This window comes from Chiroxiphia lanceolata, chromosome 22, assembly GCF_009829145.1.
Source record: "Chiroxiphia lanceolata isolate bChiLan1 chromosome 22, bChiLan1.pri, whole genome shotgun sequence".
Lineage (NCBI taxonomy): Eukaryota > Metazoa > Chordata > Aves > Passeriformes > Pipridae > Chiroxiphia > Chiroxiphia lanceolata.
Genome location: NC_045658.1, coordinates 1,101,858 through 1,129,001, shown reverse-complemented (window position 1 = coordinate 1,129,001; position 27,144 = coordinate 1,101,858). Strand labels below are relative to the sequence as shown.

Genomic DNA, 27,144 nt, shown 5'->3' with positions numbered 1-27,144 from the left:
TCAGAGGACACCTGGAGACAGCAGTGACCGCCAGGGACACAGGGCCACCTGGGGACACAGGAACACCCAGGGCACAGGGACCCCTTGGGGGCACAGGAATCCCTTCGAGACACAGGGACCCCTTGGGGTACAGAGATGCCCTGGGGACACAGGGACCCCGGGACTGGCACAGGAACCCAAGGCGGGCACAGGGACCCCTTGGGGACACGGGGACCCCTTGGGGACACAGGGACCCGGGACGGCCACAGCACCAGGGGCGGGCACAGGGACCCGGGGCGGGCACAGGGACCCGGGGCGGGCACAGGGACCCGGGGGCTCTCCGGCCCCTCCCACGTGCCGGTTTGAGGAGGGGGCGGTGCCTCCCCCGCCGGCGCTCCCCGATTGGCCGGACGGCGCTGATTGACGTGCGGCGCCGGGCCCGGCGGGGCGGGCGCTTTGCGACGGCGGCGCTTGTCGGCGGCGGCGGCGGCGGGGACGGCCATGCTGCTCACCGTGTTCTGCCTGCGCCGCGACCGCTCCGAGATCACCTTCAGCCTCCAGGTGGACGCCGACTTCGAGCTCCAGAACTTCCGCGCCCTCTGCGAGCTGGAGTCCGGCATCCCGGCGGCCGAGAGCCAGGTCAGGGCCTGCCCCCCCCCCCTCGCGCCGCTCGGGGCGGCGGCGCCCCCGGGTCGGGTCCGGGTGGGAGCGGCTGCGCCCCCTGCCCTGCGCAGGGGCGGGGTCCCCCCGGCTGGGAGCGGCTCCGTGCCCCCCCTTTTCCCGGGGTCGCGGTCCCCGGAGCCTCCGCCCCGCGGATCCGGAGTTTGGGGCTTGTTTGGGGGTTGCTGGGCAGGGTCGGGGTCCCTCCCCCGCCGCCCTCCTTCGCCTCCGTCGCTTTTCCCTCAAAATCCTCGTTTTGCCCCTCGGGAGAGGGCTCCGAGTGCCCGGTGACTTGGTGCCTCCGGGAAAGGCTCGGTTTGCTCCCGCTGAGCGGCTGAAAGGGGGGGAGAATAACGTGGGTTTGTTGTTTTTATTGAGGTTTCGTAGGAATTTGGTGTTTAAACGGGGCAGGATTTGGACGAGAGAAAAGGGAGTCGAAGAGTGAGGAAGGTGGTGGCCCGTGGAATCCTCAACCCCCTGAAATGTTCGGGAACGGATCTGAAATGTTTGGAAGGGGTTTGTTTATCCCATCAAAGTCCTGTCTAGTCTGGGGCCGAAAGGGCACATTGAGGCTTTTCCTCCCTTTTTTCCACACAGGTGTGGGGACCAGACGGGCGCATCCGTGTGGTTTTCCCAGCAAATATTCCCCCTCAGCCCAGATTCGGGGCTCACTCGCTGCCAAAACACGCGGGAGGCTGCGAGTGGGGGCGGCCCTGGGCCATCTGTCCGTCCCTCTGGGGTTTGCTCATGGTTTGGGTTCAGTCCCACTTTTGTGGCCGTTCCTCCCGGTTTTTCCTGGGCAGGGCGGGGCTGGCTCCTTTTCTTCACGCTGGCCCCTTTTCTTCACGCTGGCCCTGCCTGGCAGAGTTTGTGGAGTTTACTGGTGGTGGCTTTTGCTTCCCGAGCCTTTTCCCAGTCCCCATTAACAAAGTGTTTTTCCAGCCAAGACAAGATTAGTCAGTGCTGGAAGAGCTGCTGCAGGAGCAGCCCTGGAGTTGGAGTTGTCCTCATCCAGCAGGTTCCCAATGGTGCTTGGTTTTCCCTCTGCCTTGGGCAAGCCTTGTTTCTTGGGATGGGAGGCTGGTGTTGAGGGAGAAGTGGTCTCAGAGCAGGGAGAATTTTAGAATGGGAGGTTGGTGTTGAGGGGAAGCAGTCTCAGAGTAACGGTAGAAAATCCAGGTGAGGTGGATTTTCCTTTAGAGGAAGAACTCTTGATTTTGGGCAGATAGAAAGAGAGAAACCCCCCCTCACATAAAGGTTCTGTGCTCCAGCAAATCCTATGTCCACGTCCTAGATCTGGGGACAGTCCTTACATGTGGGACTCCTCAGTGGCTTTGACATCTCCAGGCATGAACTGGAGCACAAACTCCTGCCTGTTTGTCCCCTGTGTCACAGGGACCTGCAGCTCCAGGTCTGGTTTAGGAGAACAAGGGGTCGCTTCTGCTTGTTTTTTGCCTGGAGTTCCCTGGTTTGAGTTGTTCCCCCCCAGCTGACGGGACGGGAGCAGCGCTGTGCTTTTGTAGCCACCTCTGCCTTCCTTCTGCTCCTCCATCTGCCTCTCGTGCATCATCCTGCGTCGTGCCGTGCTTTCCAGGCAGTTATTTATTGCTCCTCTCTGCTCTTTCTGCCTGGTGTTTGTGAGGTGTTCTGAGGCTCTTTATTGGGGAGAATAGGTTGGACATCAGGAGGAATTTCTTCATGGTTGTTAAACATTGGCAGGGGCTGCCCAGGGAGGTGGTGGAGTCCCCACTCCTGGAAGTGTCCAAGGAAGGCCTGGCCTTGACATTCAGTGCTCTGGGCTGGGGGACAAGGTGGGCATCGGGCACAGGGGGGACTCCATGGGCTGGCAGGGCTTTTCCAATGCAAATGATTCTGTGTTTCTGTGAAAGTTATAAAAATGCAAGTTATCAGTGATGCAGCTCATTGTATGGAAGGATTTTGCATTCTCAAACCACAAACAGGCAGTTTTACATCTACCAAACTCAACTATTTCCTGCCCTTTTCCCACAACCAAGACGGACATTGCATTGAAGGTGTTGTGTTGGCACAAGAGAGGATGAATTTCATTGTAAGGGTCGTGCAGTGTGGAGTAAACCATTACTGTGTGTGGAAGAGGGTTAATCCCAGCCTTGCTCCCTGCTGGTTTGGGAGGTTAGTTCCTGGTGCTGCCAGTTGGGGTGGAGCAGGGAGCTGTGAGGGGTCTGAGGTCAGTGTGAGATAACGGAGGCGGTGCCTGTGGCTGTGGTGATAAGAGGAGCTGGGTGAGGAGAGGGGAAATAATTGGGCTTCCTATGGTCTCCTCCACACACCAAGGCTGTGGCTTTTCAGGGGGAGGGACAGGGAGGCTCTTGGCAGAGCCATGTTCTTCTGGCAGCACCTCATTCCCTTCGTTTCTCTTTCTCTTTGTGCCCTCCATGTCCTGTCCTCTGCCATGCTCAGGAATGTTTGATGGGTTCTGGGTTTGGCTTGACTGCTGCCTGCTAGTGGTATCCAACACTCCTGCGTGGGGTTCCCTGCTCCATCAGGAGGTTCTACCCTGTGGTTTCATCATGCACAATGAATCCATCAGTGCCTGCATCCCTGCCCAGGTCTCCTCCAGAAGAGCCCAGGTCCGGAGCCTGCAAAACAGCCACAAACCAGATCATCAAGAGGCAGCACAATCCAATCTGTTTTAGGAGTGGAGCAGAAGGGGTCAGGAGTGGATTAATCCAGGCTGTAATGGATGTACCACGAGTGCTGGGCGCTTAATTCATTGTCTGGGATGTGAGGCCGAATGCTCATAAATCCAATCCCAGCAAGACGACAGAGGTAAAGCCTCACTTAAACTGATTAACTCGTCTCTCCCAGAGTGTCTGCGCAGGGAACCTGCCATTCCAGATTTGGGTGTGCAGCTGGGATTTATGACACGCTCGCTGTGGCTGCGGCAGCGCCAACCCAGCCGGTAACGTGAGAGCTGTGCCGGGGCTCTGCCAGCGCGGGCTGACCGTGGTTATCCGGTGCTGCCGTGTGGGGTAGGGACTGTGCACCTCAATATCGCTGCCCCCAGCCCGAGGGGCTCTGGGAGGGACCCAGGCTGGGCAGTACCTGCAGGGTGGTGTCAGTGAGGAGGTAGGGGAAGCTTATGCTCATTTCCACCGCGTGTGTTCCCCTAGTTCTGCTGCCTCTGGCTGCTGTCCTACAGGGTTCTGGTTATTGGTGCTCCTCCTGCCTTGCCCTGCTTTGGCACCACTGCTGGTGGTGGGTCTCTGCTGTTCGAATGCCATAGTGAGAGTCTGTGTAAGATTTTGGAGTCGCTGGAGTGAAGCAATGGAAGGCTGTAGTCTAGACCTTAGGACACGTTGGATTTTTGGGAGCGTGTTGGATCTGCTCCCTGCGATAGCATCAGGGCTGTGGCCACGCTGGGGCTGAGAAAGCTTCTCCCATGCGGCTCGGCCAGTCACGACCTGTGGTGAATGTGTTCTTGCTGAAGGGGCCTTTTCCAGCCCCAAAGAGACGCAGTTTGGCTACACAAGATGGTAAACGTGAAATTTGATCACGGTGCCGAGGGGTTTAGGCCGAGTTCTCTGGTGCTCCTTGCTCTGGACTCCTGCCAGGGGCAGGATCGGTCGGACCAATCCACCTGATCTCACTGTGCTCCAGAGAATGCACAGAAACCTCTGCCTTGGCTAGTACCATTTCTGGGAATATTTGTTCCCATAAAGCCTAGCTTTATTTTACTTTTCCTACTTCCCTGTGATTCAGGGCCTCTGTAGGTATTACAAGTCCAGTGTTAATGGAAATGGTCCAATGGGGATTATTCACCTTTATCTCAGTGTTTTTGTGTTTAATGTGCAGACTCTTCATTAAGTCAGGTTATCAAAATAGAAATGGATGTGACTTTGTATTTGATAGTCACAAGAAGTTCATTCCCACCATGGACTGATGGCAGTCTGAGCGGAGCCTTTGGGTGCTCCGAGTGTGGGTAGAGTTACGTCACTGGAGTGAACTGGAAAGCACTGAGCTAATGATTGAGGTCCCTGTAGAACTGGTTATTCTGGGGAGCTGTGTTGTGGGAAGAGGCAGAGATCACAGATGTTGGGCTGGCTCATCCATGGATGTGCCCGGATCGGTGCTGCCGGCACGCCCAGGGTCAGTGGGTGCTGTCTTGGGGGCAGGTCACGCTGCAGAAAACATCCCTGACTTGTGTAATCACAGAGGTTGGAGTTTGGAAACATGGCCAGATAGTCCTGGTCAAGGCTTGCTTTCCCTTAATGATCTTGGCCTCTAATCAGGGCAGACCTGCCCTTCTTTGGTGTGCTGGATCTCGGCAAGTCCAACCCTGCGCTGTCCAACCACGGACGTGTTGAGGCCCTGCCGTGCCTGAGGGGTGTTGGCCGGGCCTGTGAGAACATCACACCTTCCCTTCTGAAGCTTGACACGGGTCTGGAGGGTTTGCTGGAGCGCTTTTTTCCCTACAGAAAAGTAACATCCTGCCATGTTTTTGGTTTTCATCTGCTCTGTGGTGCTGGTGGCTCTCCTGGCGCTCCCCCCTCGCGCAGATTGTTTATGCGGAGCGGCCGCTGACCGACAACAACAGGTCCTTGGCCTCCTATGGCTTGAAGGATGGGGACGTGGTGATCCTGCGCCAGAAGGAGACGGTGGAGCCCCGGCCTTCCATCCGCTTCCCAGGTGAGGAAGGCTCTGTGCCAGCTGCTGCTCCGAGCCTGCAGAGGTTCCTCGGGCTTTATCCAACTCCTGTCAATGTCTGACACCCCACTGGGTGAGGGAGGGAAGGTGACTGGGATGAGGCACAGGGGCTTTTAAATTAGCTAAAGGGCTTCCAATTTAATGTTTGTTTTGTCCTGAGGAAACCAGTGCCATTTTACTATTGTTTTGGGGAAATATGGAGGCAGCCAGGAGGGTTCAGAACAGTTTTGGTGAAGGTGTGTGTTTTCCTATGAGTACTGGTTCCCTTCCCGCTGGGCGTGATGGCACAGCCGTGTCAGACCCAGAAACAGCGCCTGTGGATGTGTCCTAAACCGTCCTGTGGCAAATTCCCTGAGAAGCCCCATCTTACCAAACCCAGTGGCACAATCGTGTGTACGTGTGAAAGGCTCCTCCGGGAATGTCTGAGTGGAGCCCTGCGCCTCTCTCCTGCCTTCCACAGCCATTCCTAGCAAATCCCAGTCATAAAACATCCCTGAAAAAGGTGCCACTGGCTGTGAAGGGCATGGGAGCATTGCTGAGGTCCTGGTCCTGCCTCAGCTGGAGGATGGGTACCTGCAATGCAGGTCTGCAGGAATGGTACTACATTTTTTTTCCCCCTGCTTTTTTTAACCCGAGAGACTCCGAAGTTCCTTGGAGCCACTGGGTTTAGCCCTGCGGTCCCTCCATGAGGGATTCACATCTGTGAAGCTGGGAATAACCAGTCAGCAAGTGCATTTCAGGGGATTAAAAATGGGGCAGACAGATGAGCCCAGTTACATAAACACGCCGTCGTTCCTAACCCAGTAACCCGGGGCCGTGGCTGCGCTTCCAACTCAACTGCTGCTCACGGGATCCGCCCTAATGCAGCATTAAGGGCAGCTCATCCTTCCCGTGGTTTTCCAGCGGGTTGTACCCACGACACCTGTGGTGTTCCTCCCTCCAGGTCTGCCCAGGATAGACTTCAGCAGCATCGCCGTGCCCGGGACGTCCTCGCAGCAGCACCAGCCCCCGGCACAGCGGCCTCGCCCGTCGCCCCCGGATGCGCCGGCGTTCCCACAGGGCCTGGACAACCCGGCACTGCTGCGGGAGATGCTGCTGGCCAACCCCCACGAGCTGTCCCTGCTCAAGGAGCGCAACCCGCCCCTGGCCGAGGCCTTGCTGAGCGGGGACCTCGGTGAGTCGGGCTCGGAGCTGTTGGAGGGCTGATCAGGGGTGTTTAACGAGCTGGGGTTGCTGCAGGCTCATGGAGGCTGTGGATGAAAGGTGCCTTTGGGAGCACTCAAGGCAGAGCTCCTCTCTTTCTGGGTGTATTTCTCCTGCTTGGCTTCTTTAATATCCTCTGTCCCCTACTCAGAAATACCAGATGCGCAGATAAGTCAGGTGTCTGTGAACGTGGGTGACTCAGCTCCTGATTTTTTCACTAAGACTCTCCCAAATGCACATTTTCCAATAAAGGTAGTGTGTTTGCTGCATGCCAGAGCCTGCTGGGACTCAGCAGGGAGCAGCACGCTCCAAAACCAGCTCTGTCTGTAGTTATTGGCTGCTGTGGAAGCGAGCCTCAGAAAGGGAGAGGAAAAGGAACACACAAATAGTGTCTCTCAGGAGCTTTTTCAATAACAATAATCATAAATGTTTAAGTTTCTGTTAATCTTGGAAGTGTCCGTGTGTTTTGGGCACAGTTGAAGCCTTGTACCATGCCCTTCACTTTCTCTGCAGGTGAGTAGCTGATGTGGGTTCCTCTTTCTTCCTGTAATGAAAGCTTTGAACTCTGGTGTCCTTTTGGTATGAAAAGAGCAGAATTTGGGGCATGCAGATGTGCTTCTAAACCTCTGCAGGATGTTTAGTTGGGAAATAAATCCTGTTGAGTTTGGAGAAATGAGTGAAGAGAAGCTTTCAGCAGGAGACTTCTCCCACTTTCAGTGTTACATCTGTTAAGGGAAGCCAGAAAGAAACTTCCATGGATATTGTCAGCCTACTTAATTTTTAATTCTGGCTTTAGTTCATATCCAGAGTTGAAACCACGTTCTTTGCATTCTTGGGCTTCTTCACACTTCTTGCTGGGAGTCTTTCCCATCAACTTGAGCAGAGGTGCTGTTCTTGGCACAGGAAACCAGAGGTTAAGCCCAAGACGCTCAAAAGTGGCTCCTCTGCTGCTCTGCCTGGTCTGTGCATGTCAAACTTGGACCCAGATGTCCATTTTCAGTCCCAAACGGCTGCACTGGGCTCTCAGGAGGAAGTGGTTTGGTCTTGTCCTTGTCCTGCTGCACAGGTGCTCCTCTCGGTGTTTGGGCACAGATCCAGTTCAGCTCGGCTCTGATTCCCAAATATCCACATGGATCCGTGCCCTGTGGCTTTGCTGGATGAAGGCACCTGCTGTACAGAAGCCTAATTTTAAAAATCCAAATGGCAAAATGTACCAAACGACCTCCCTGAGCACGTAACAGCCCTTGAGGCAGAGCTACTTCCTGGGAACTGCATCCCTGGAAGCAAACCCACAACCTTCCTCATGTACAGAGCTCCATGGTCTGCCACGTCCTTTTTGATCCCATCCAAGTAGTGAAAAATAGTCAGAAACCATCCAAAAAGTGGGGATCTGAAAGCTGTGGTTTTAAAATGTGCATCTAGACTTAGTGTCCAGCCTAGGTTCCAGTGGTAGGCATTCATCTTTATGGATTATAATCTCTGGCTTTGGTTTCCCTGGGTTTAAAGGAAGTTTTGCTGTTAGTCTTTGTGAGTTTTTAATTTTTTTCCCTTATAAAAATGTATGTGCCAGGAAATTGAGTTTGATTGGGCAAGGTTTGGGAAGGGACACAAGGAGAACGAGCTCTGTCCAGTTGCTTTTCATCTCAGCAGGTTCCCAAATTTGCCCCCAATCCTTTGAGGTCCATCCGTGCTGCCCTCAGAGGAAGCTTTTTTCTGTGTGCTGCTGAGTCTGCCCCTCAGCTGGCATCAAAGGAAGCATTTGCTGTGCCAGAATTTGATTTGCAAGAGTAATTTCCAGTAAAAAGCATTTCTGTATCTCTTTGTTCCCACAGAAAAATTCACGAGGGTGTTGCTGGAGCAACAGCAGGACCGAGCCCGGCGGGAGCAGGAGAGGATCCGACTCTATTCCGCTGACCCCTTTGATCTCGAGGCACAGGCCAAGATAGAAGAAGACATAAGGTAACAAACCAAAGTGCTTTGCAGGCTTTGGGGATCTTCCCTGGGGAAAACACTGCTCTGTGCTGCCATCCATGGTGGCTTTTCCTTGGAGGAGACAGAATCTAAACTCACTCCTTGTGTGAAGACACGTCTGCTTGCAGGGCGATGCTCCGGGCCACCTTGGCACATGGGAAGGTTGGGATTTGGGATGTGTAGGTGCACCCCATCCCTGAAGTGTGTCCAGCTGAGCACAGAATGTTCTTCCCTGTGAGGATGGGGAGGCCCTGGCACAGGTTGCCCAGAGAAGCTGTAGCTGCCCCATCCCTGGAAGTGACCAAGGCCAGGTTGGATGGGGCTTGGAGCAACTTGGGATAGTGGGAGGTGTCCCTGCCCATGGCAGGGGGTGGAATGGTCTCTAAGGTCTCTTCCCACCCAAACCATTCCATGGCTCCATGATATGAGGTGGCAGCACCTCTGTCCATGTGTGTGATGTCCTGGTCCTGCGCTGGTCCAGTCTGCAACTGGAGCACTTGTGGAAGGCACATCTGCTCTTGAGAGGTGGAACCTGGGGCGCCTCAGCTGTGTTCTGAGCAGAGGGCTGGGCCAGTGTTGGTCTCTGGGCTGAGCTCAGCACAGCAATGCGGCGTCACTTCTCCCAGCTGCCCTGGAGGTTTGGTTTCACATCCTGCTAATTCTTCTGTGTCTCTGGCTAATTCCAGTCTCCAAGATCACCGCTGTCGGAGCGATGTTCTGCAGAAACACATTCTGCTCATCAGCTCCCTCCCTCTTGCTACCTGCCAAATGTAATTGCTTTGGGCTGAGGCTTGATTCCTTCAACTGAGTGATAAATCCTCGAGTCAGGACATGGCTGGTGGTTTCCCCCTTGCCCCGATAACCAAGTGTCTGTCTGGTACAGACTCATCCTTGGTAAGAACAAAATTCAGTGGTGATAAGAGTTGTTGGTGTTGGATAAACGCTCAGCAATGCAGAAACCAGACATTTGTAGATAGTGAAACATTGCTTGGAGGCACAGGAATGCCTGCCTTCGTCTGTAGATGAGGGACAGATAAAGGGGATGTGCCCAAGGCTGTGCAGCTGTTTGGGAACACTTTGGGCTGAGCAGTCCCCAGATTTCACAACCTGCCTAGTGAAAAATGAAATGGCATTTTCCCTTTTTTGGGAAATGCAGTCAGTGTGGATAGCCATCACTTCCAAGATTGTCCTGGGGGCCATGAGGGGCTTCTGGAAGAAGCATTTCTTCTGTCGGCTTGAATTTGCACCAATTTGCTTGTGGTGACATTTTCGCTGTGGTTTTGCTCACCTCCCTCCCTTCCTATATGCCTGGAAAAGGAAGGATACCAGGGAAACGGGAAGGTTTTAATGTTCAGCTGCTGTGTGGGATTCCAGGGATGTAGCTCCTGGCAACATCTCCCTGTGCCCTCGGCGTGACTGACGAATACGCAGGGTTTTTGCTCGAGACTCCTCCAGGTTAACGCTGTGGTGACAGGTTCCCGTGGCCAACACGAGGTCATCAGGAGCTGCAGTGTGAGTTAGGCAGGGGCTGGAAGGAGCAGTGACTGCTGGGGAGCAGCTTGGCGTCTCCAGAATACACCAAGATCATTCCTAGCAATCCCTCAGCTCCAGGGTCTGTGTTTACTAACGAAGCCGTGGTTTAAATGTGTGTTTGTAAGGTGGATGGCAGCAGGTGGGATTTCCAGATCTGTCTGTGGGTCAGAGGGATGTTACAAGGCCTGGCTGGTAGAAATTCTGATTTTATTCTCTCCATGAAATTCAGGCAACAAAACATTGAAGAGAACATGACGATAGCGATGGAAGAGGCGCCCGAGAGCTTCGGGCAGGTGGTGATGCTCTACATCAACTGCAAAGTCAATGGGCACCCCGTGAAAGCCTTTGTGGACTCAGGTGAATTACCCCATTTTCATCTTTCTCCACACTCTTCCCTCACTGAGGGTGACAATAAACGTCCCAGTAGTTTTCCTCAGAAATCCTGTAATAAAGCACTACATGACAAGATGTTGAAGCACCTTATTAAACCCTGAGCACAGCCTGGGTGTTGTTTAAGGGCAGCAGAGCAAATTGTTGAGAGAAGCAGCGTGTGAACACCCCAGATCAGGGCTCCTGGGAGAGTTTCTGGGGCTCCCATTCCTGGAAGGTCACTGCCATGTGTGTGTATGTCTTATCTCATTTTGCAGACAGGGGGATTTCACATGCCTTTAATGTGGTGGTTCCCATCCAGAGCCCTAAAGGGGAAGTTCTTGGGGTTGTTCCATCTGTGCAGTAACAGTCAGTGCTGATCCGTGCGTGAGCAGCCAGGTCAGCACAGTGGGATTCCCAGGAAGCCTTTATGCCCTGGGGCTGCTGCTGAGTGCCAGATCTTGAGCTCTTCCAGGAGAGAATTTTAATTTGTGACGGGGATTTAGCAGGAATTCTGTTGCTGGCAGGTGCCCAGATGACCATCATGAGCCAAGCCTGTGCTGAGAGGTGCAACATCATGAGGCTGGTGGATCGGCGGTGGGCCGGCATCGCCAAGGGCGTAGGGACACAGAAAATCATTGGCAGAGTGCACTTAGGTAAGTGCTGGCATTTCTGGGGCAGCTTTAGCAAGGATTTGACTACATTTCCCACAGTCTTGGCACTGAGGAGTGTCTGGTTGGGTGCTGTAACTCCCACAGAGTAAAATCAAAGTGCATCTGCAAATGTGTTTGTTTGTCTCGGGCACAGAACTCTGTTTTCTGTCTCATTTAATGCTTTATTTTAGTGGAATTACCATAACACTTGGAGGTGAGGGAGTCCCCAGCTCCTGCAGGTGTAGAGAACACGTTCTGTGAGGGCAAAACCTGAGGTGAATGTGGAACACCAAGACCTTTCCTGTTTGGGGTGGGAGTGTTGGGCAGGGAGAGCTGCTCAGGAAGGGCTCCAGCACAGTGCAGTGTGTGCTGTTCCTTGGGAAGAGGAGCCTCTCTGTGCTCTTGTGCAGCTTTTCTGGATGGAGAAGATTGTCCTTATTACTGAAAAATCAATTCTGTTCACTGTTGTTGCTGCTTACGGTTGTGTTCTAATGAGCTACTCACAGCCCCTTGAGTTTGGAGGGTCAGAGAAGCAGGACTTGAGGCTCCTGAGCATGTCAGCTTTTAAAATAATTAACTTGGGACTGTGACAGGCCTGGCAGTCCCTGGGGCTTGCACAGGGCTGGACTTTCTGTGACCAGAGCAGTATGTCAGAGCTCTGGTTTCAGATGTGCCCAGACCTTCCGCAGCAGGTGGAAGAGCAGAAAGCAGATTTGTTGTGCTGTAGTGGTAATTTCTCTCCTTTGTGTTTCAGCTCAGGTGCAGATTGAAGGGGATTTCCTGGCGTGCTCCTTCTCCATCCTGGAAGAGCAGCCCATGGACATGCTCCTAGGACTGGATATGCTTAAGAGGCATCAGGTATCAAAATCTCTTCTGAAACAGTTACTGGCTCTTCCAAGTTAAGTGCAAAGTGCAACATAAGTGCCTCGCCTGTCAATTCAGTAGGGCTTTCCTGGAGAGGGTTGATGCTGGAATATCTTCTATCCTGGAAGCTCGTACACTACATCCATCATGGACAGCTCCAGGGTGCCTGGCTGCTGCCTGAAGCTTTTTGCTCTGATCAAAGATGCTCAAAGCTTTATAACTGAGTGATTTATTACAAATCGAGTCAGACAGGACCCTTTGCTTCGAGCTGATGCTCCTGGCCCAGCGTTGCCTGCTGGGAGCTGTTCCCATTGGAGTTGGGTTGTCTCACCTTGTTTCTCCCCTGTCTCCGGGACCTGACTGGCTCTCCCTCAGGCCCCTGACGTGTGGCTCTCTTCCACAGTGCTCCATCGATCTCAAGAAGAATGTTCTGGTGATCGGCACGACGGGCTCGCAGACCACGTTCCTGCCGGAGGGGGAGCTCCCGGAGTGTGCCCGGCTGGCCTACGGCGCCGGGCGCGAGGACGTGCGGCCCGAGGAGATCGCGGACCAGGAGCTGGCAGAAGCGATACAGAAATCCGTGGAGGAAGCAGGTACCAGGAGGAGCCCAGCTGAAGTGGGAGCCTCCATGTTGTTTTGCTGAGTGTCGGGATGTCTGTGAGCAGTTCCCCTTCCAGCTCTGGGGAGCAGCATCAAAGGGTGCAGAGAAGGGGCTGTATTCTTGCTCCAAGTGCACTTCTCTCTTCCTTTCTAGACAGCAAAACCTGCATGAAGGCACTTGAGGGGGTTTGCTGTTTAATTGGTGCTTTCCCTGCAGCTTCCCACCTGCCCTGGTTTTCTGGTCCTTGAGGTGTGGACATGAATGGTTGTCTGTGACACCCGGTCAGTGGTGTCACATTGTAGTGCCTGGCAGGGCCGTGGCTCAGCTGTGGTTTTTCAGCAGCCTCGTGTAAGCACAGCTTTGGGGAGGCTTCCCAAATCCTGCTCTTAATGGCTGCACCGTGGAAAAATAGAGCAGCTGTGGCAGTGACAAAAGTTCATGGCAATTTTTAGAAACAGCACTATTGCAGCATTTTTCCCTGGAATGGTGCTCGTGCCCTCGGAGGGGGAATTGCTTCTTGTAGTTGCTCTAAATTTCAAAAGCTGAACTCACATCCTGATGTGCATCCTCAGCCTTAAATGTGATCTGCAAAGAGAACTCTCCCGTACTTTTGTTCCTGGTGCCCCTGGAATCCAAATGCTGCACAGATGCAGTGCCTGGGCTAGGGAAGATTTCAGTGGCTGCAAAATTTAGTGAAGTAATTTTATTTTCATCCAAAAGAGCTGAAAGCTGAGCTATGAGCCAAACGGTTTGAAACTCACATTTTCTGTTCAACTCCTCCCTTAATTCAGCTTTTGGCTAAAGGAAGAATTCATTATTTTTTCCCTGCTGTTACAGGGAAGTTGTGAATACCTCAGAGTGTATTTCTTAGGCTTTTCCAAAACTTTTAAAGATAACATTTTATATCGAAGAGACCTTTGAGTCTTCCTGCTCATTTTCCCTCTGGAAGCACAGAGTAAATTCTACTTTCTACACTCATGCAGAACTCTTTGCTGGGTCAGGTTTAAGCTGATAAAGTTGATTCAACATTTTTTATTGCTAATTTTTTAAGACTCTAGCATGCTCATATTTAAGATTGAAGTGAGATAACAAGATGTAACCATATATTAAATTTATTTTTGTTTATTAGATATTGATATTTATATATCTTTAACTATATTTAAATATTAATATTTAACCATATTTGACCTTCCAGTCAGGTTTTGATGTCTCTAAAACTCAGGCTCAGTACCTTGGGCTTATGTCTCTTTCCCATAACCTGGCAGGTGTAAATATTAGTTCTTTTCCTGTTAAAACCTGGAGCCTGATGGAGCCTGAGTTGGTTTTTGGAATATACCTCTACTTTGGATGAGACATTATAGTTGGTTGAATTAGTTCTCTGCTGAAAGGGTCGATTAACAAGCAACCCTCAGCTCAAACTATGAGTCTTTACAATAAAAACATTTTAGTTGAGTGTTTGAAAAAGAAAAGTGCCTGAAATGACTTAAATCCAAGCTGCTTATGTACCTCATACAGTTCTAAGGACCACATGGCTTTGTTCAGCCTAATCAGCACTCAACCACTTTCCGTTGATGCTGAGCCCTAGAGGAATGTAAAAGATTTATGGGAATAGGAAATGCATGTTGTGTGTTCACTTCATGCTCACAGAACACCAAAACACAGGACTAAGGGGGGGTCGTGTTCAGATTGACTGTGACAGTCCTGACACAGGACCAGCCTCTGGCCCACAGGCATTTGTTGGCTGTATCCTAAAATGTCAGCAAATCCCCTCTCTCTCTCTTCCAAAACTTGAGTTGCTGCTAGGTGGTACCAGGAAAACCAAGAAAGGAAAGAACAGGAAACGGAAGATGGAGAGAAAGAGAACAAGATGAAGCACCACAGAAGCTCAGCTCACCACAAGATGTGTGTTCTTTCCTAAGAGCTGGAATTTTTGCTGCCTTCCAGGAGATGGTACAACACAAATGGCTGCTTGCACCTGGAGGCTATTAAAGTGCTCGTTTTGAATGCACCTGGATTATCCCTGAGCTTTATTTAATCCCTGAAGCCCACTTAAGGGAGCCTCATGACTTCTGTCAGCTGACCTGCTGGTGATTCAGACCTGCAGAAGGCAGCTGAGGTGGTGGTGGAGCCCTGGTGTGGTTCACTGGCATCCAGATCCTCCACGTCCTCATTTATCTCTGAGGGCTTTATGCTCTTTTGTGCCAATTTCCCATCACTGGAAAACTTGGTGATCATAGGGGATTCACAAACCTGGCAGCAAAACTGGAGCTGTTTGAGGAGGAAGAAAGGAAGTGTAGCCAGGCAGGTCGCCCCATACGCAGCTTTTCATCCAGGCAGCCTCAGTCCAAGTTGCTGCCACCACACACAACTCGGGCTGTTCCTGATTTAAATTCCTGAGAGGAATTTATCCCCGATGGTGCACTTTGTGGGGAAGAGTTTGTTCCTGGTATTAGCTGGATCAATATCACTGATGGGGCTGGGATTCAGCTCCTGTAGGTGCCCCAGGAGGAGGATGACACAGAGCAGTGCTTGGCAGAAAACCAGCTCCTGCTGCTGCCTAAATGCAGCTCCCCGGCGGGTTAGATCAGACCCTCATTAATGATCCAGCGGGTCAAAGGACAGTTCTGCTTCCTCCCTAAAGGGTTGGTTTGGGAACAGAGTGAGAACGTAATCCTTCCACACAGAAACAGAAAGGATCCCTCTGGTTTTCATCCATATCCATATCCTGTGTCACAAGGCTTTTCCCTTAGGAAAGATGAGCAGTGCATCAATCCAAGGGGTGGTATCATGGCACATACTGCATCAGTTTTAGTTAACAGAGAATAAAAGAACAAGAGGCTGAGGAGAGAAAGGCAGATTCCACGTTGTGGAATTTAAAGGGAATCCTGGCTGTAGGTGTGGGCATGGTGAGCTGTGCCCCAGTACTCCTCTAGAAAGGGAAAGACTTCAGGAAAACCAGTGTTTAAGACTACTGAATTTGGGAAGGGAAAGGGAGCTCATGCAGCACAAAATATGGATGTGTGACCTGGGAGGAGCAGGGCTGTGATGGCAGGACTGATCTGACCGCAAAGGTCGGGTGAGTGATTTAACGAGAGTGCTGATACCTCAGCTAGATTAGACTGTCAGCAAGATAAGGTCACTTCTTTAACCTCTCCTGATAACCAGAGCAGTGTGTGGTGCTACTGGTAGATGACTGCAATTCATCCAGTCTCATGGGGAGAAGGAAGTAGCGAGCTGGGCTTGGCTTCTGCCTGTTTCTCGTTTGCTTTGCTCTTCCCAGCCTCATCAGCAGCTCCTTACCCCCTTGGATCTGTACCCTTTTGCAGCAGGCTGGTGTTGGCTCGCCTTCTCTTGCCTGTGATGGCACTGCTGGGAGCACAACCCAAGAATGGTGTAGCCATCTCAATTCTCATATCCCTGAAACATGTCTCCTGAGTATCTCCAGCCAGAGGGAAAACAGACCAGTAGATGCATGCCCTGTGCCATGTGTGGTTTACCAAGTGTGTAGCATCACCCGCGGACCGCTCTGCAGCACAGACAGTACAGAGCAACCTTTAAATTGTTCTTTGGCAGAGTTATCGTGACTCGATGTACTGAATTTCCCAGGCAGAATCCTTCTGGGAGGCAGGAGCTCCTGCAGCTTCCACGCTGTCACGCCGGACAGTCGGGAGTGGAGCTGAGCAGGGCTGTGACCGTGCATGGTGTGTGCTCTGAATGCTAACACGAGTTTGGTGTGTTTGTTTCCTAATCCAAACAGAACGTCGGAAGCCTTGATGCATGTAGTGTGTGTTTACTGCAGCTGGAGTGGGCCACAGACCAGGTATTTACAGCCACCCGTTCCGGTTTGCGCTGCCGCGGTGCAAACGGTGGTTCTGCCGTGTCCTGACTGCTCCTGTCCTTCTGTCTTCTCCAGAGAATAGTGACAAAGAAACTACCTCACTGGAAATGCCCTCATTACCAGCTTCTGATGGGTTTCAAAATCCAGTCCAGTCTTCAGGACTAAATTCCAAGATCTGTAATCCCACAAATCAATTACTTGATCGTTCTGTCTCTGCCCCTGCTTCAATTTGCTCATCCGAATCCAGCCTCGCAGAGCCCATTGATCCCAGAGCCGTCAAGACTTTTGACTCTTCACCTGAACGCCAGATAATCCCAGAAAAAGAGCATCCTCTGGTGTTAGAGCATCTTTCCAATAGTTCTTCCTTGGCAAATAACCCGTCTCCCCACACCGGGGAGGCAACCTGCTCCAATCCAGCTTGCCTTTCACAGAAGACACTCGAAGAAACATTTATTGCTGACATTTTAAAGGAATGTAATGCTAAAGGACAAGATCACAGTCAGGAGCATCCTCTGGAAGTGACAAAAGACAATTTGACTGACACTGCTGCCAAGCACGGGCAGGATGATGTCTGTCTGCCTTCGGAGCAGGAGCAAGAGCATGAGCTTCCCATAGACCATCGGACGTGCAAAGAGCCAGAAAAGGAACATCTGGAGGAGCAAACTGAGACAACTGACCCAGACCCTCCTTGCCCTGTTGGTGGGGTTGAGAAACCTGTTGTGGCAGAAGCCAACCAGCCAGAAGATCCTCCCCTGGAAACAAGAGATGGACTAGAGAGAGCTGGTCTTTCCTGTGCAAAAGGGATTATCCAGCTGTCAGCCTCCTGTGTGCACATGGAAGCCTCCATGGAAGTAGATGTAGTTGAGCAGGATGCAGCTGAAGTGCGGAGCTCAGCAAGGGAGCAGAAGCAGCAGACCGACGACAGACGTGTATCTGACCTGAGCTCGGACGCCTCTTCCATGGAGGTGGAGTTGCTGAAGTCTCCGTCCTCCTCGAGGGCTCTGCTTCCCACCGGTGATGTCCTGCAGTCTAAAAGCACGGGGGAAATTCCTGCAGAGTTGTCTAATTTGGTGGCTGAAGTCAGCTCTTCCCCCTCCAACATCCACGAGCTGAACACGGCTCCAGGAGGACCTTCAGAAGAGCCATGTTTCCCTCTGGCATCAGCCTTGAAAGAGCTTCACAAACTCTTGGTTATCAGTCGGAAAGGGGAATGTAAGATTCTTGCCTCGGAAGAAGTCTCCCAGCTGGAAACGGTTCGCAGAGAGCCAGCAGCAGTGGAGAAGGGGCTTCCTGAAGGTGAGCAGAAAGGCTCAGATCCAGCGAGCCAGGAACAGAGCTGCTCCTGCCCCGAGGTGAGGTCTGAGGGGAGCCAGCCCTGTGATTCCAGCAGAGAGCATGTCAGCTCCGGGCCCATCGGTCGTGGTCACCCTGCGCTCGGGAAGGGGGCTCTAGGGAGGCAGAAGGGTCCAGGTAAGAGCCATTTGGTCCTGGAGAGTTCTGCAGCCACACCTGGGCAGCAGCAGAGCCTGGAGCAGGGGGAGGCTTTGGCAGAAGCTTCTCAGAGTCCAGCTAGTCCAACTTTGGAGCAAAACACACCTGTTTCCTCCACACCTGCTTTGGGTGAAGGTGCACCTCAGGATACGCAGGGCCTGTTCACAGGAGCGCCTGGGAGAAGCAGCAGTTCTGCTCCTGAGGGTGGGTGTGAGGAGCCACCACTGAACCCACCAGCTGCCTGCACCAGACTGGCCGCGGGTGCCACTCCAGCCCCTGCTTTCCCTGCGGCTGATGTTGACCGGATCCTCGGTGCTGGTTTCACCCCACGGGAGGCTCTCGAGGCCTTGGAACAAGCGGATGGAAACGCAGATCTTGCTCTTCTCATTTTGCTGGCCAAGAGTATCGTCGTTCCCACGTAACAGGGAGCTGGCTGGGGGGTCTTCTACAGGATGTATCTCAATTACACACCACAATGGATGAGCAGAATGTTGAGCCAGATTTTTTAATTATTTGCAGCCAAAGTAACTTGTCTCTTCTGTTTTACTTAATAGATTTGGCCTTTGAGAAGAAAGAAAACATCCTAGCATTGTGTGGACAGAATAGCTTTTAATTCTTCATACTGGATTAAAATGACTGGGTTATTTAAATGTACAATTTTAGAATAAGCTCCAGTGCTACGAATAAAAAGCAGAAGCCGTTGTGCTCACTGCCCTGTCTGGAGCAAAGTGGGTTGTGACAGGAATTGGCCATGGGATGGGAGGTGCACATGGAGTCCACACGGACTCTGGATTTGTTGTAGCTCTTTGTAACCCAAAATCCAGCTGTTGAAACCATCCTGGCAGCGACTAAAGATGTGTAGATGTCCACAGACATAAAAGGCTTTGTTAGAGGAGCGAGGGGTGTGGGTTTTTTGGGGAGTGTGTTTTTGTGTGTGCACGGGGAAGGCTGATGCTTATTTTTGCCAAACCCTTTTAAGCTGGTTAGATTTAGAGTTGGACTCGATGATCCTTGTGGATCCCTTCCAACCCAGAATATTCTGTGATGCTCTTGGGCCAGTGTGTTCTGGTTTACAACATGGGGATAGAAGAAGGGAAGGGATAGAATTTGGTGCTACCAAAACTTTAAAGAGACATTTTAACTTATTTGGAGATGCATTGGTATTAATTGCAGGGGACAGGGGGAGGGAAAAGGAGTATTTGACATTTTTTTCTAGCCTTGCCCACATCTCATTTCCCCCATGCAGAAAGAACAAGCTCAACCATTTAAAGGCAAAACCTTAACAACGAATTTGTTTAACAAACCAACCATGTGTTATGGCTCCAAATCTTCCTCTGCCCGGGGAGGAATGAACTTCATCTCAGTGGCTGCATTCCCTGTGCTCTGAGAGGGGCTGTGATTGGAAGAAGGATCTGCTTTGCACTGGTTTGTCTGGATGTTTGGGGATGATCAGCCTCTGAGCTGGGGGGTGCTGATCTCACACCTCTTCAAGAGCGAGGGCTCCCCAGTAGGGTTCATGAAACAAATGCACTGACGTGGCTTCTGTGCTACAACCGTCGTGGCCTTCTGGGACACCCCTGGGGAGTCCCTGCATGGTGAGGCCTCACTGAGGCTGTGCTGTAGGAAGCCCTTTCCAGATGCTTTTTTTGGGGGATGATGCTCTGCAAAGCCCCAAAACTCTGTTGGGGCTGGGGAAGGAGAAGGAAAGTGTGGCTGAAACCAAAATTTAAGTAGGAACTTTGATTTAGTCCCACTTGCAAATCTCACAAGTGGCTTTGTGTCAGGTGTTCATCTTGAACTTGCTGCACTGAGCTGAACGTGGAGTGATGGCTCAGCAGCACCAGACACATGCTTTTGTTTGTGGCTTCCATGTGGTGTTGTCATTGTCTCAGGCCTGTGTCCTGGTGTTTCGTGTTTCCTGTTGCTTTAGCAGGTTTCCTACATGTGTGCTGGGCTGTTTTCATGCAGGTGGCATTTAAAACCAACACAGATTTGGTTTCATCTGTCACCTTGCAAGAGTTTCTGCTGTCAGTGAGCGCTGGTGTCAGATTCTTCTCAGACACGTGGGCAGCCAGGAGATCCTTTACAGTAATGAAGAGCCTTAAGTCATTCCACTGTCAAAGGGAGCTTTTCCATGAGCTGGGGCAGTCCCAGCCAGGCCTGGAGCTCCCAGACAGGTTTGGCTTATATCCCTCTGCTTGTGATGCCGGCAGCGGGTGTTGCTCCGTGTGGGAAGCAGTGCTTGGCTGTCTGGGAACCCCCCGCCTGAGCAGCATCCAGTGATTCACTTGGAGCTCTGCTCAAAATGAGTTCCTGAGGCCAGACTGCAGCTTTCTCGTCTTCACCGTGTGAGTGGTGGAGTTCCCCCTGCTGAAGGTTTGGTTTAATAGTCTTGCAGTGAGCACCTCAAATCAGCAAAAGCCCCTCTGTGAAGGGCAGCACCTGGGCTGGTACAGGAGTAGTGTCATCAGGTCTCTAGAAGCCTTAGGAAATAGAATATATTAGACCTGTTCCCATCTGCATCTGGTTCACTATCAGAAGCAGCAGCAACGAGGCTCCAGCTCTCAGACCCAGAGTGACTTCAGACAGCTGAATCTGCTCCCAGTTTGTGCCCTGGGGCTGGGTGAGGTGGTCCTGGGAGCAAAGTAACGCAGGTAGCAGGTGCAGGTTGGCCCTCTTGGATGCAGGAGAGCTGAACCTGCATCCTTAGTCTGCATGTGGATCTACTGCCAGCTGCTTGGAGCATCAGATGTTGGCTGCTCAATGTTAGCTCCTCATGTTAGCTCCTCAATGTTAGCCCCTTGTGCTCACCCTTTCTGTTTTAGGAGCTGCTGCTCTGCACCGGGCTGGGGACAGGCTCTGGTTTCACGGCCACGGCGACTTAGGCTGCGCATACGGAATTTACGCTATAAAAGCTTTAGAGCATCAGCCAGTCTGCTTCAATGCTCAGTTTTACTCCTTGTCAAATACAAGTTTTGAAACCCGCCCTCCTGCCAAAGCTGTATGGAAGCATTTATCCATAGTGCTAGAATTCCCTGGGTAACTCTCTCTCAACTGCTAGAAACAAACCCTGACCCCCAACTGATAAATACTTGTAAAACTTTTATCAAGTAGTCCAAGCCTGGTGATTTAAATCTCTTCATTTCCGAGCCTTGCTTTGAATGAATGGCTACGCGCTGCTGAATTAGTGAATAATTTTTTTAGGAGCAAGATTTAGGAGAAAATTGGGGCAGTGGTGAGTATTTAAGGTTAAAATAAAATGTAATAGAACGTGTGTTTAGCGAATGCTGTCTAAAAGTTGTCTTTGTTTCAATGTGTGTCCTCTCTGCTGCGTGCACACACGCATCCTCTGCTCAGCTTCCAGCAATCCCTTCGCTGGTCCCTGTGCTGACCTGGCTCGCAGAGTGGGAATATTTCTATGGAAGGAGGGATGGCAGAGCGCTACAGCTTGTTGGCTACAGCAGGGGATAAAGGTACCACTAAAAGCTGTTCAGGTTTCCAAAGAGCTGTGTATCCTGGCCTAAAATCAGACCTTTGCTCTCTTCTCTTCCCCCTCATCATTAATCAGTGCTCCAGTGTCCTAACGTCACATCAGCAAAGGGATTTCACCATGAAAGAAAGTCCTGCTCTAGAGAGTAAAGCAACACTCAGAAGCTGCTTCGTGAAGCTGCCAGTGCCTGTGGGACCGGATGGGTCTGTAGAGATTGTTTCTGGGTGTTCTCTGGAGCCACTGTTGGTTTCAGATGTATTATTTTCCTTAAAGATACAGAAGCAATGGCCTTGGCCTCTTGCTGAGCATGTGTTTCTCTACACAAGGCCGTAGGTGAGCACAGAGGGACGTTTAGTGAAATCCCAAAATCTGGAAGTTTCTGGGCACAAGTGACTGACAAGAGGAGGGATTATTCCTGGTGATGGTCCCTGGCATGTTTTCCTGCTGCTGGACAGAGCTGAGCTGTGCTGTTACCCTGACAATCTGCCTCGTTGCTGCGTCTGTTTGACTTTCTACATAGGCACTTGGTCTCCAGGACTGTTAATCTTGTACCTTCTTCTGTGTTCCTCTCCTCCTGTCTTTGTCTCTCCCTTTTGCCATTCTCTCCTCAAAAGTAGCAATATTTAAGTGTACTTGCTGAATGCTAACTTCAGTTTTCTCTAAGATGCTATGCCATTGACAAAAGGAGAAGCAGATCCTAGAGGTTTCTTCACCAGACTTGGATTTCTTGCCAAACAGCTCCCCAGAACTTTAACAGGAATTCAAAGAGGAGAAATCCAGAGGTATTTTTGCCTGCCTCTCTCAGAAGTCAGCTTGGGAAACGGGGTCGGTTTCGTGTACATCATTCCCCTCTGAAGTGTTCAAGAGATTTCTTTCTGCACTGTGTAGATGAGGCTTGGTCTGTGATCCAAATGTCCTTTGGGTCACACTTTGATGCTTTTTAGCTTCAGAGTTTTACAGACTCACTTAGGGAACTTGAGGGAATCAATACTCAGGAATCCTAAAGCTGGTTGCGTTTGTGTTGTTGACTCTCGTGGGCTGAACACGCTGCGGCCTCGCAGGCGGCTGAAGGGAGGAGAGTGGGTGTGTCACCAGTGGGATGTGGTTCTGCCCAGAGTAATACACACTTGATTCTTTTTTTGATTTTTTTTTTTTAATATCGGGGGACTGTTTATCAACAAAATTGATGTGTAAAGAAAATTTGATATTTAAAAAAATGAATAAAAACTTTATCATAATGTTGCTTGGTTGGTCTGTCTGTATTTCTGAGGTCAGCAGCTCTGCACTCAGATCCTTCTCTGCCTTTTTTGCCAAAGCCAGTGGATTTTCCTTAACATAAATGTAATTTTAAACGTAACAAGTAGAAGTGTGTGGGTAAAATTATTCCAGTTGGCAGGGCCTGAGAACAGGCATGAGAAATTCCTGTATTCCCCTTCTTTGGGGATGGGCTGATGGGTCCTTCAGGCAGGACTTGGAAGTGGAAGAGCATGAGAATAAACACAAAATGTAGCACTTGGACACAGCTCTGTCTGATGGAAAAATGAATACGGCACTCCTTGTCTCCTACCTAAATACCTAATTTCCAGCCTGATTAGGAGATGGTTTTCTTTTCCTGGAGCTGGAATTTAATTTCTTGGGTCATTAAAAAAATTGGCATTTCTATCCCTGCAAAGCTCATGACAGTTGTAGTTAGAAATAACTTTTTTGAAGTCCCATTCTCTTAGCGTGAGAGAACAGGTTTTGGAAGGGAGGAGTAGAGGATATTCCTCCTCTGAAACTCAAGATGCAGCATTTATCTCATGGAGCAGCAGTTCCTTCTTCAGATCTGGAAAAACTTGCACTTTTCCTTGGGACAACACTGAGGTTTTGACTGTCTTAAATCCTCGCTATCAAAAGCTGTCAGTGTTGGTACCAGATGAGAGACACAACACAATAGGTTGCTGTGACAAATTCGGCAGTAGTTTCCTAGCATGTTCAGAGCTCTGCATGTGCTGCTGCTGGCAGCGTTAGAGCCAAGTGAGGTCATTAGTGTCATCAGGTCATTAATTAGGAGGCAAAACTACATTTTGAATCCTGTTCTCAGGGTGGGAAAGGGTTTGATGTGAGGGTTGCTACGGCCCCATCATACATTGACCAAAGCGTTCACTGTGATTTTTTCTGCTGGGAGATGATTTAAGGACTAAATGCCCTGGTTCAAAACTGTTTTGAGCACTCGGGCCTTGTTTTTTTCTGCTTGAGGAAGATGGTTTTATTTTGGTAACATATAAAAGTGAAAATTAACCACAGTTATGGTTGTGTTCACGTTTGGGATTGTCCCAGTCTGAATTGGGAATGAAAGCTGAAGGAGGGTAGGTTGGCCTCCCCCTCCCTGGAAGTGTCCAAGGCCAGGTTGGACGGGGCTTGGAGCCACCTGGGCTAGTGGAAGGTGTCCCTGCCCAGGGCAGGGGGTGGAATGAGATCTTTAAGGTCCCTTCCAACACAAACCAGTCCAGGATTCTGTGAATTTGGGTATTGGCACTCTGAAATCTGCAGCCTTTATACAGCCAAGAGACGACCACACCCTGTGCAATCAATGTAAAGGTGCTCCAGGTCGGTGTGTTTTCCTTGGTTATTTTTTGTGGACCTTTAGGAGTAGAGGTCTCCCCTAAAAACTCCCCACAGAGGTCTGGAGTTTAAAAATAACAGCTGAGGGTTTTCTGAGCAGTCACGTGGGCGCTGAGGCTGCGCTAAGAGCAGAATGCAGGGAGGTGAGGTGAGGGTTGCAACATGCGACTTCCTGCACCGGAACACTCAGGGAATGCTCAGCAGAAGGAACGTGACCGAGCCATTGTCAGGAATTCTGCAGTGCCTCCCGACAGCCCTGCCCGGCCTCTCTGCAGTCCCATGGTCTGAGCACATGCCTGGTGTGCCTTTGCCAAGGGAACCACTTTTTGGGCACGTTTGTCACCAGAATGGGATTTGGGAAATCCTGCTGGCCAGCCTGGCTTTTGATTCACTGTGGTCTTACATGGATTATCTGCTCTGCCTCATTCCCTGGGGGCATGCTGGGGGTGCAGGGACCCCTTGGAAGTGTAACCACTCCACTATGACATAATTGCCTCTGACAACCACGTGTACTAATTACAGGGTGCTGTCATGATTGCCAATAAAGCACTGAGTCACAAGGATGTGAGTGTTGGTGATTGAAATCCCTCACAACAGCCACTGCCAAAGGAGTGGCTGTTTCCTAGTCCCTTTGTTAACAAATGGAAATGGGACGAGGTTTAAAATCAAACCACTTGTGCCTGGCTGTGGAAATGCAGGTGTGTTCACTTATAAGCCAATGGTTTCTTCTGTGTTTTTTTCCTAATACTAATTTTTTTCCTGCCTGTATCACTGGCAGCATTATTGAAGTGCCCTATGACTGCACTGCATTAGGTAGTATCTTAGGAGCATCTTGCATGTAACACACCTTGCTCAGGAGGTGATAGCCTTCTGTCCTTCCTCACTCTCTGTCTGTCACAAGTGCCCAGTGGCTCCTCTCCTTGTGGATCACATTATTCATGCCAACTTCAGGCTGCAAATAATAAGCAAAGAGTTAAAAACCTCTTGGGAAGAGAGTGGGAAGCAGCCCGACATGTGGAGGGAGTGGGATGGAGCCTTCCAAGCTTGTCTAAGGAGAATGGCAGCTGTCTAAATGCTGGGAGTGAGGAATTTTCCATGTAAATCCCTAATTGTGTGGTGGGTGCCTTAAGGGATTACAACCAACTAGTTTTACTGGGAGTAAAATGCTTGGGGCATTCAAAGCATCCAGGAAAGCTGCAGGAGACCAGGAAGTCTGCCCTACCATAGAATCCCAGAATGGTTTGGGTTGGAAGGGACCTTACAGATCATCTCCTTCCAACCCCCATGGGATTATACAGGTGTGGATGCTGCACCTGGTGCCTCGAGCAATGAGGAATGCAAATGCTGGTGTTGCTCATTTTCCTTAGACTTCATGCTTTAAATCCTAAAATTCACCAGCAAAGAATAAAACAGTGCGTGGGATCTGTTGGGCTGCTTTAAAAGGAGCTGACTTTAGTCTCTCTAGTGACTTGTTGGGGATCAGGCTTGGATGCTTCATGCTCAAGACTGTTGTGGAGTAGTTGTGTGTGGGTTTTAGGGGGGTCCTTTCCCTCAAATTCCCCCCGGTTCAGCAGGAGAGAGTCACCTTTCTCCCCAGCTGCTGAGACAAGCTCTTATCCTTCAGATCTCACTTAAAATGTTTCTTCTTCTCTAGAGGCTGGTGGGGAGCTGGAAAAATAAGTTTTCTGCTTTGGCTCACTTCTAACCCAAGCACTAAAGAGCTGCACTCTCTTCCCTTCCCTGGGAGTTTCTCCCATGGTTTCCAAAGCTGTTAAACTGGCTGGGCTGTTCCTGCAGGGAAAGAGCAGGTTTGGCCTGGTGTGGTTTCTTTATCCAAGTCCTTGCTCAGCCCTTTCCTTCCCTGCCAGCAGGTTATTTACAGAGGAAGGGTGGGAATGGCAGGGAATGTGCTCCTGGAGAGCTGCTGGCTTTTCCTTTTTTAATTGCTTTTACTTTCAGTTCCATTTTCAGTTCCAGGGTCGGGTGCAGGCACTAAGCCAGCCTCAAGTCACAACTCTTCACCTCAATCTCAGGCGGAGAGTTTACTATTATTTTTTATTTCTTTAACCCCCCTCCATCAAGCCTTTGTGCCAGCTCCTGGTTCTGTCCTGTGATGGCAAGTAGGACTTGTATCTGAGTTTTTTAGGAGCTTTTCCCAGCGATGGAGGTTTAGGCTGAAGCAACACTTAATGTGGCCCATTTTTGGATCCATGGTGCCACCCAGCACATGGACCCCAACAAAGAGCTAGATCCTCTATTTCAAGTTGCTGGAGGGGGGCTGGAGGAAGCACTGCTGAAGCCCACAATGGTGGGGTGCCAGGTGGACTCCCCATTTTTCCCTCACCACGGAATATCTCCCTTTCCTTTGAGGCCAGCACCCCAAAGCCAGAGGCTGGGCAGTTGGTGGCCACCTCACCTGGTGTCCCCAAACCCACTGTGTGTCCACTCAGCAGGCACCCAACACCGCTGTCCCCTCCTGTCCCCTCAGGTGACTGTGAGGGACCCAACACCATCTCCCCTCACTCCCCTCACATCCCTCCTTGCTGTGAGGGACCCAATGCCATCTTCTCTCGTGTCCTCTCTCTGGGTCATGAGGGTCCCAAATGCCATCTCCCCTCATGTCCCCTCACTATCCCCAATGCCATCTCCCTTAATGTCCCCTCACTGAGCCTGGGGCTGTGTGGGACTTTGTGCCATCTCCCTTCATGCCCTCACTGTCTCCAACACCACCTCCTCCCATGTCCCCTCAAAGAGCCCAGAGCCATGAGGGACCCGGTGCTATCTCCCCTCACATCCTCCCTCACTGTCCCCAACACCATCTCCCCTCGTGTCCCTTCACTGTCCCCAACACCATCTCCCCTCGTGTCCCTTCACTGTCCCCAATGCCATCTCCCCTCGCGTCCCATCAGTGGCTCATGAGAGAGCCAACACCATCTCTCCTCACGTCCCTCACTGTCCCCAGTGCCATCTCCCTCAACATGCCCCCGCTCATCTCCTCTCACCTCTCCAATGTCATCTCCTCTCATGTCCCTGTTGCTGGCTCAAGAGGGACTCAGTGCCATCTCCCGTCACATTCCCCCTCACATCCCATGACCGTCTCCAACGCCATCTCCCCTCGTCCCCCTCAATCCCCTCCGTGGCTCATGAGGGACTCAGCGCCGTCTCCCTCACGGGGTCACGAGGGTCCCACCGCCATTGCCCC

At 51.2% G+C, this 27,144-nt stretch overlaps 1 protein-coding gene across 4 annotated transcripts; it reads left to right on the top strand.

Annotated features, from left to right (window-relative positions):
• Positions 1 to 429: 429 nt before the first annotated feature.
• Positions 430 to 22,581, top strand: DDI2 (DNA damage inducible 1 homolog 2). Of its 4 annotated transcripts, XM_032709030.1 has the most exons (10): positions 436 to 618; positions 5,178 to 5,307; positions 6,269 to 6,499; positions 8,361 to 8,487; positions 10,262 to 10,389; positions 10,929 to 11,057; positions 11,809 to 11,912; positions 12,322 to 12,511; positions 16,277 to 16,339; positions 16,433 to 22,581. In XM_032709030.1, exons 1-9 carry the CDS (start codon positions 481 to 483, stop codon positions 16,291 to 16,293), a joined length of 1,194 nt encoding a protein of 397 aa, XP_032564921.1. In that variant the 5' UTR covers positions 436 to 480; the 3' UTR covers positions 16,294 to 16,339; positions 16,433 to 22,581. The 4 variants fall into 4 exon arrangements, with proteins under 4 accessions (XP_032564919.1, XP_032564921.1, XP_032564918.1 ...); XM_032709028.1 differs by lacking the exons at positions 16,277 to 16,339; positions 16,433 to 22,581 and adding an exon at positions 14,313 to 16,269 and having other exon boundaries at positions 430 to 618; XM_032709027.1 differs by lacking the exon at positions 16,277 to 16,339.
• Positions 22,582 to 27,144: the final 4,563 nt, after the last annotated feature.